This window comes from Panulirus ornatus, chromosome 23, assembly GCF_036320965.1.
Source record: "Panulirus ornatus isolate Po-2019 chromosome 23, ASM3632096v1, whole genome shotgun sequence".
NCBI classification, from domain to species: domain Eukaryota; kingdom Metazoa; phylum Arthropoda; class Malacostraca; order Decapoda; family Palinuridae; genus Panulirus; species Panulirus ornatus.
The window spans coordinates 12,594,565-12,604,259 of record NC_092246.1 but is presented as its reverse complement, the minus strand read 5'-3'; the positions used below and the strand labels follow the sequence as shown (position 1 = coordinate 12,604,259).

Below are 9,695 nucleotides of genomic sequence, written 5' to 3'. Positions count from 1 at the left end.
TCCCCTTTTAGAAAGTTAGAATACAAGGAGGGGAGGGTTTCTAGCCCCCCGCTCCCGTCCCCTTTAGTCGCCTTCTACGACACGTGAGGAATGCGTGGAAGGTAGTCTTTCCAATCTATCGCCAGGGATAGAATATATATATATATATATATATATATATATATATATATATATATATATATATATATATATATATATATATATATATATATATATATATATATATATATATATATATATATATATATATATATATATATCCTGGGGATAGGGATGAAAGCATACAACCCACGTATCTCTCGTATGTCGCAGGTGGCGACTACGTCGGCCGGGAGTGGGTAAGGGCAGGGAACCCTCCTCTCCCGTGTCATTAATTTACAAAAGAAGGAACAGAGGAAGGAGTCAGGCGAAGAATTTTCCTTTGAGGCTCAGTCGTCTGTTTCGACGCTACGTCGCTCTAGAGAGGTGCGAAAGAAACATATATCGTATTTTCCTGTAATTGAAGCCTTAGGAAGCTCGATATACATAGTTTTATCTTACATATTACTGATACGTAGGACATTTTGAGAAAGAACTGGTTTCACAATAGACAATATTACATAAGAGTATATAAGGAAAACCTATATAACACTGACTAGTGAAAAGGAATGTTAAATTTTGCAGTTTTCTCCACCATCAGGGTATGAAAACTTTTGATATTTTCTCAATGATGCACATTATACATACATATATACATATATATATATATATATACATATATATATATATATATATATATATATATATATATATATATATATATATATATATATATATATATATATATATATATATATATATATATATATATATATATATATATAGTGGAAATCTATCATCGTTTGTCCTTGCTGCTAAAAAATTTTTTTCCCATAAATGTACAGGTGGATAATGTAGGTTCAGGAAATATAATGTTTCAAGATTTCTAAGGCAGATGAGAAACTCGCTCTTGATCTGAGACAGAATTCCTGCAGGTGACATATAGTTTTCTGTTGATTCAACAACAATTCTATCTATTTCTACTGGCTTCGTAAAAAATAAAATTTTAATTAATTTTGACCGTTTAACTATAAAAATCAAAGGAGTACATTAATGCACATTTAATTCTCAATAGACTGATATTTAGAAAAAAGATTTTGAAAGAGCATTCGCAGCAGTGACGTAACGTAACAGAATCCCGGGGAATCTACAAATGATTTTGTACGACGTTACTCTCTATGTCTATGTCCCATTTTGGTTTTAATTTCACCTTTGTCAGCTTCCCTCGGAGATTAAACCAGAGTTAAGGCTTAATCCTGAAGGTTGAAACCAAGTACCAAAAGTTTAACGTACTGCCGTCACATTTGAATTTACTATCTGTTCCTCACCTGATGCTTCCTGGTCTACAAAACTTTCACATTATCTGTGAATCAGCGTTAAGTGCGATTGTTTCAAGATCATTATTGATGCTACCGTATGGTGCAATTAGGCTTATTTCTTTATGACAGATCGATTATTCACGTAGCTATACTCACACTTTACTTCTCTACACACAAACACACACACACACACACACACACACACACACGAAAAAGCACTATCGTACTAAACAGATGTGCATTTACGACAGATTATATTCTTTTTTTTAGTCCTGTTTTATATGTCTAGATTAAATTTCTTCTTTCCTCCTTGACTTGAAGTGGTTCATCGTGATCCAGTGTGTAATCCACTTGTTGGAAACAACGATCGTTGATGAGATGAAGACATAAATGTAGATTGGTGATGAATATATAGAAAGTTTCATAGAAAGAAAACGTATACATCACACTGTAGATGTTTCCAACGTTACGGCTACCTAGTCTGATGCGGTGGATTCATCATCACTTGATACAAAAGGAGAACTCCATTCAGACGAAGACTCTTCGTCTACAGGAGACCCGTCGGCAACTGTGAAGGTCCACAGTGTACCAGCCAGTGAGTCACAGGAATCATCAGTTCTGATGCTGACTGCTGGTGACATCTCGCGGGACTGGGTCATACCACCCATCCTCAAGTCAGAATCTGATGACTGTCTGAAACCTTCCACCTCTTCTACTTTTTCGTTGTTTGCACGCGTCTTCTTCGTTTTCAGTCTCCTCTCTGAGGTCTATAAGATTTAGATGATTAGATATAAGAATATCAAACACGTGGGTATAGCTTATGTATAGCATTAGAAAAATACGAGACATTTATTCTTGTAATATATATGTCATAACGACAGTGATAACTTACTTTCTTTGGTGCCGTGACTGTCAACACCCCATCCTCAGACATCACAGCTGTAACTGCCTCGGTGCAAACATCAAGCGGAAGAAGGAAGTGACGCGAGAATTGTTTTGGAGACACAAGACCATTCTCCTTCAAATGTCCCTCCACCACCAACTCTCTTTCTTCCTTGAGCTTGACGGTGATTTCTCCACCATTTGTGAAGTCATGCACGTCTATAACAAACTGAAAAGACAAATCACGTCACATTGACCCCTTTTTAAGCCATTTAATGGAAATAAGTGTCTTTCAGTCACACGTATTCCTCATGGAACATCATCTTACTTTATGACTGAAATCATCTTCGGATGACTTCACAGCCTGGGTCTTCTCACTCGTATCATTAGATCGAAGGCTCCTGTAGCAAGCCAAATCGTCGGTGCTTGAGGAAAGAACACTTCTACTGGATAGTATATCTCTGACAGCGTCACGAAAGTCTTGCCAGCTGTCCTTGAAGAATGGGTCGCTGAAGAAAAGACCTCTTTTCGGAATTGGAAGAACGGAACACTGTAAGTGAAAATTGAATTTCATAAAGTCACCAGATATCTTTGTATTATAAAGATGCTTGAAATGATATGTATGTTCATCTTTGCCACAGTTATGATATAATCTTTCGATACATTTGTTCTCTTATCTCTATCATTCTTCATGCTCTTAGAGACATTTTCTTATCCCTAAGGACAGGGAAGAAAGACTACTTCCCCCAGTGTCTCTACATGATGCGGAAGGGGACTGAAAAGTTTGAAAGCTAGGGTTGGGGAGAGGGAAAGGGGCAGAAAACCACCCTTCTTGTATTTCAAGGCCTGAAACTGGAAACATAAGAAGGAGTCAAGCCAGGAGTGCTTTATCCTGTTCGAAGGCCAGACTTGGGTGTTTGAATGTGCGTGGATGCAACTCGAATGGGAAGAGATAAATAAGTTGTATGTTCAGGAAGAGGAACCTGGATATTCTGGCTCCTGCTGAAACTAAGAGACTGGGTGAAAAATGCATAAAGTGAGACTACTGAACCAGGGGAGTGGGCAAAGAATGGAAGGTATCTAGGTGAGGTATATGGCTTGTAGAAAGTGGTATGTGGGCGTTTGAGTAAGGTTGTGAATTGTGGGATAAGGAATTCAAATAGTTATTGAAAGAGAAGAGAGGCGTATTGGTGATACCTGCAGGAAGGAAGGTTAACTGATTGGGATATATATATATATATATATATATATATATATATATATATATATATATATATATATCCCAATCAGTTTCATGCAATTTTTTCCTTAAAAGAAGACCAGAGACATGATTCTACCATTTTGTAAGTCAGTTACCTTGTTTCTATACTGCGTTGAATCTTCATCCTGTTTGTCGCAATATATAGAGTTTAAGTCCCTTGGTTTAGGCTTCTCTTGATGTCTTCTTAGATCACATTTTTTCTCCCCTTTATCTTGAGATTTCCAGTTGGTATCAGGCACACTGTTGTCTGATGTGGCCTCAGTGATCCACTTGGAGGGTTGAGTTTGAGTTTTGCTGGTGTTCACGGCTCCGATCGCTCTAGGAGGGATCTGCGACCCGTCTTCTTTTATCCGGATCATCTAGAAACTTACTTCTTCGTTAGCTAATGGCATTCCGCTGGCCTACATCATGATTCTATATGATTACGAAAAACGTGTACCTTTTATAGCTTAAAACACCGGAATCTCTTTAAGTAATGTATTCAGACGCGCGCAACATATGCATGCGTAGGTGAACATTCATTTGGATGTATACTCACACACACACACACACACACACACACACACACACACACACACACATATCTATATCTATCTATCTATCTATCTATCTATCTATCTATCTATCTATCTATCTATATATATATATATATATATATATATATATATTTTTTTTTTTTTTTTTTTTTTGTCGCTGTCTCCCGCGTTTGCGAGGTAGCGCAAGGAAACAGACGAAAGAAAATGGCCCAACCCACCCCCATACACATGTATATACATACGTCCACACACGCAAATATACATACCTACACAGCTTTCCATGGTTTACCCCAGACGCTTCACATGCCCTGATTCAATCCACTGACAGCACGTCAACCCCGGTATACCACATCGCTCCAATTCACTCTATTCCTTGCCCTCCTTTCACACTCCTGCATGTTCAGGCCCCGATCACACAAAATCTCTCTCACTCCATCTTTCCACCTCCAGTTTGGTCTCCCTCTTCTCCTCGTTCCCTCTACCTCCGACACATATATCCTCTTGGTCAATCTTTCCTCACTCATTCTCTCCATGTGCCCAAACCATTTCAAAACACCCTCTTCTGCTCTCTCAACCACGCTCTTTTTATTTCCACACATCTCTCTTACCCTTACGTTACTTACTCGATCAAACCACCTCACACCACACATTGTCCTCAAACATCTCATTTCCAGCACATCCATCCTCCTGCGCACCACTCTATCCATAGCCCACGCCTCGCAACCATACAACATTGTTGGAACCACTATTCCTTCAAACATACCCATTTTTGCTTTCCGAGATAATGTTCTCGACTTCCACACATTCTTCAAGGCTCCCAGAATTTTCGCCCCCTTCCCCATCCTATGATCCACTTCCGCTTCCATGGTTCCATCCGCTGCCAGATCCACTCCCAGATATCTAAAACACTTTACTTCCTCCAGTTTTTCTCCATTCAAACTCACCTCCCAATTGACTTGACCCTCAACCCTACTGTACCTAATAACCTTGCTCTTATTCACATTTACTCTTAACTTTCTTCTTTCACACACTTTACCAAACTCAGTCACCAGCTTCTGCAGTTTCTCACATGAATCAGCCACCAGCGCTGTATCATCAGCGAACAACAACTGACTCACTTCCCAAGCTCTCTCATCCACAACAGACTTCATACTTGCCCCTCTTTCCAAAACTCTTGCATTCACCTCCCTAACAACCCCATCCATACAAATTAAACAACCATGGAGACATCACACACCCCTGCCGCAAACCTACATTCACTGAGAACCAATCACTTTCCTCTCTTCCTACACGTACACATGCCTTACATCCTCGATAAAAACTTTTCACTGCTTCTAACAACTTGCCTCCCACACCATATATTCTTAATACCTTCCACAGAGCATCTCTATCAACTCTATCATATGCCTTCTCCAGATCCATAAATGCTACATACAAATCCATTTGCTTTTCTAAGTATTTCTCACATACATTCTTCAAAGCAAACACCTGATCCACACATCCTCTACCACAGGAAGATAAAGATGTTACCAGAATTATTTGAGATTAATTACAGAGAAAGGTTAAAGGCTATGAAATTGCCCACCAACTTTTAAGTTTTAAATCAGCATGACGCAATTCACACTGAATAATTCCTCGAAAGATACAAGGATCCAACTGCATTTCATGAAATTAGGCAAGAAGCCGATTTGTGTTGGTGTTCGATGTGGGGAGTGCGTGTTTATACGTATGTCATCATTGGTGCCTGGAGTAGTTGATGCTTTGCTCAGTGCGAGAGACTGTCCATTCATGGTGAGTGGGGGGGGGGGGGGGGGGTGAGCTGGGTTCGTGTCTGTCTGGGGTCCAAAGAGTGACTGACGATTTCTATAGAGATAGAGGTATTTCTGATCAGGGTGTCATTGTTTCATTTGTTTCATGTAATGTTGCATGTTTAATGTTGCTACTGTGGTGTCAGGGCGTTTGGATGTGAATGTGAGGTCGTCTGCATACGAAAGCGCCTTCATGTTGAGGTTTGCCAGAGGTAATGGGTGGTTGTGTGCCTAGTTAGACTGAGCATAAGACGGGGAAGGAACAGTGTGGCTTCAGGAGTGGTAGAGAACGTGAGGATCAGGTGTTTGCTTTGAAAAATTTGTGTGAGTAATACTAGGAGAAACAGGGATCTATATGAGGTATGAATGTGGAGTAAGAGTTTGATAATGTAGGTAGAGATGCTTCGCGAAAGGTGTTGCAAATAATTGCTATTGAAGGAAAGCTACTTGAAGCAGTGAGTTTTTTTTTTATAAAGAAAGACATGTACGCGAGTAGCAAGAGAGGATGGTGAGTGGTTCTGTGCGAAGGCTGGTTTACGACTGGGTTTTGTGATGTCACCATGGCTCTTGTAACTGTGTATAGATAGTAGTTCAAGAAAAAGGTGCAGGGGGCTGAAGAATAGGGAAAATGAGAGTTGACGTGAGAACATACCGGTAAATTTTAGGGAATTCAAGTAAATGTTTTGGATTAGGGTTAATAGTGTGAGAACATGGGAACATATTTGAGCATCAGTGAAGGGAGTAGAAGGGGAAGTGGAAACAAGTAAGGGAAAGGCGAAGAGGTGGAATATGTATTTTGAGGGACTGTTGAATGTGTTACGTTGTAAGAGTGATAGATTTAGGGTGTTTGGCTTGGGGATGCATGCGAAGTAAGTGAATCATGCAAGTTGGTGGAGAAAGAAGATTGCATTTGAATTTCTGAAGGGAGGAGGTGACTGTCTTTTGACTGGCTAGGTAAGACTTTCAATGTATAGGTATGGATCATGGGATGAAAATGAGGTTCAGCAGAATGCCCGTAGAGCGCTAGTGTATATAGACGATTCAAAAGTGAATTTTCGTATTACGGAGGTATAAGAATGTGGAGCGTGCCTGGTAAATTGTATGGAAGGTATGTTGAGCAAAACAGGTTTTTTGCTATGAAGATTTTGTGTGAGAAACACTTAGGGAAACGGAAGGATTAGTAAGTGATATTTCTGGATCGAGAGGAAGAGGATGACTGGGTTGACAGAGATGCTTTGTCGAGAGTGTAACGAATATATGATGTGGAGGGAAAAAGTACTTCAGGCAGAGAGGATTTTTACAAAAAGAGTGAACTGCTCTGGGTGAAGGTGAAGGTGGTTTTGCGAAAAGGGTGTGTGACGTCACCATGGCTGTTTAATCTGTTTATGGATGGGGTGGTGAGAGAGGTAACCACATGATTCTTGGAAAGTGAGGCTGGTCTGCAGTTTGACGGAGATGGGGGTTGCTGATGTCAAAGCACTTGTGGTAGATTCGAGAGAAACTGCAGAAGCTGGATTATTGGCTTGAGAGAATGTGTGAAAGGAGGAAGGGGAAAATGAATGTTAACCAAAGCAAGTTTATTAAATCTAGCAGTGGAGAGTGTCTGTTTAATTGGATTGTGAGTCTGAATCGAGAGAACATGGAGGAAGGAGAGTATTTTGATAATTGGGAGTGGATATGACAACAAAATGGAACCATGGAAGCTGAAGCAAACCATAGGGTAGGAGAGTGGGGGCAATGGTCTTAGCTACACTGAGTGTGCGGAAAGATCACTGTCTGTTAAGGCAAAAATGGTATAGTAGTCCCGAGTGTGTTGGATGGATGCGAGACATGGGGCCTAAATGAATGAACACGAAAATCAAATGGAACGAGATGTGGAAAGGGTTGATCGAATAAGAAAGAATAGCATGTGAGAGAGAGGTGCGGTAGTAAAGGGGAATATGTATATGAGAGGTGAAAAGAGTGTGCTGAAATGGTCTGGACAAATGGATTGGATGAATGTGGATAGAATGACTTACAAGGTATACATGTTGGAAGTGGAGGAACAAGGAAAACCTGGAAGCCGAGGGGGAGGTGGAGGGATTACGTGAAAGATGCTTGGAGTGACAGGAGCCTGAAGATACAGGAGGATAAGAGGAGTACACGGTATAGAGCGAATTAGAGCGATTTGGTGTAGAGCGGGCGACGTGCTGTTACAGGGGTTAACCAGGGTATATGAAGCGGTCAGGGGAAACCACGGAAAGGTCAGATAGGCCTGATGGTGAAAAGGGGAGCTCTGGTTTCTGTTTTTTTTTTTTTTCTATTTCATGTGTTGCCATTAAATCGGTGGAAATCACAGGGATGAACACTTGTGGTGGTCTAACCGTTGGCTGGGGTCCAGTGGAGTCTGCCCTCCGCACACATTATCAACGCTAATCCTGCTCTCCACACGCTACCATGCACACACTGCTAGCACTCACTACTCTCCCGACATACTACCAGCACCAGCTCCTTTCCCCACACACTGCCAGAACTATGTAGTTCGACTCCTCACACACAGAGCCAGAACTAGCTCGTATCCCCACTCACTGCCATAACTAGCTCTAATTGCTCTCCCCACACACTGCCAGCTCTAACACTGCCCATCACACACTGGCAACACTAACTCTATACATGATAGCTAGAGTGCATTTCTGTGAATAAAAAAGGATGTGTGTGTGTGTGTGTATGTGTGTGTGTGTGTGTGTAAAGTAAAAGATTGAGTAGCAGGAATGAGATGCGACAGATAGATTTAATAAGATGTAGAATCTGGTTAGTTAGTTGTAAACCTGGTAGAGACATTGAATTATAACGAAATACACGCAAACTATTATATCTTACTAGGCTTCATAGGTTCACTCATGAAAGAATCTTATTACATACATGAAGCTGTATATCCTTTTACAATCGTCCAATACTCTATCCATGCCTTCACTCTCATATCAGGCGGCCCAATCACAGAATTTTAATGTTAATCCACGTATTCCACCAAATCACCCTATCCGTTCTCACACATTTTGACCGATTTGTCAATGCCATCAGATCTGCAGTGCCTGGACCTCAAATCCTTTGTTACTTGGCAAGATTATTCCCAAGTCTCTTGAGGTACCAGAGATCGTCCCACTCTCGACACGATTGTCCCTCAACATCATTTCGCCCTCATCTCCTAACAACCTTCATCCCCACGCTCGCCCTACAACATTGTGAGTCTGATTCCTTCAAACTCACATTTTTGATTCATCGGTAAGTAACGACGAACATATTTTCATGGTCCTAAATTTTGCCCGTCCCATCGCCATCATTCGTTAGTTCCATTCCAATCACTCCCAGAGTTGACAAACCTTCACTTTCAGCTATACATTTCAACACCCAATGACACCCTCACACTACTGTACAAACACTACTCTAATGACATTTACTCTTAATTTTTCTCCACACTTCCTTCAGAGCTCGCAGTCTCATGATCCCACCAGCGGCTGTATCATCACAAAATTGGACTCAACTTTATGCTTCTTCCAGAGACTTCTACTTCCTCTATTAGAAGACTCTTGCATTTAATGAAACATATCATAAACAAATTAAAACCATAAATAAACTATATAAATAATTATAGAACAATATTATCTTTTTAATAACATGCTTTAATTATATAATATATACTTTTATATTAAAATTGCATCCAATATATTCATTAATACTTAGAGCACTCTATTCAACCATCCATTGCCTCGATAAGTTTAAAGTCATGCTAACCATTGCTATTTCCAAGATATTGAACAGACTAAACAAACAC

At 40.3% G+C, this 9,695-nt stretch overlaps 1 protein-coding gene across 2 annotated transcripts in view; it reads right to left on the bottom strand.

Annotated features, from left to right (window-relative positions):
* Window positions 1–483: 483 nt before the first annotated feature.
* Window positions 484–9,695, bottom strand: part of LOC139756810 (uncharacterized) — a 9,853-nt gene continuing 641 nt past the window's right edge. Inside the window, exons 1-5 of one of the 2 annotated variants that reach the window (XM_071676616.1) lie at window positions 8,248–8,357; window positions 3,636–3,899; window positions 2,608–2,829; window positions 2,290–2,508; window positions 484–2,164 (exon numbers count right to left, since the gene is read on the bottom strand). In XM_071676616.1, coding sequence (XP_071532717.1) covers window positions 1,874–2,164; window positions 2,290–2,508; window positions 2,608–2,829; window positions 3,636–3,899 — 996 coding nt within the window. In that variant the 5' untranslated portion in view covers window positions 8,248–8,357 and the 3' untranslated portion in view covers window positions 484–1,873. Of the gene's footprint in view, window positions 2,165–2,289; window positions 2,509–2,607; window positions 2,830–3,635; window positions 3,900–8,247; window positions 8,358–9,695 lie in introns of those variants that run through there. The other variant, XM_071676615.1, reaches the window with a different exon arrangement.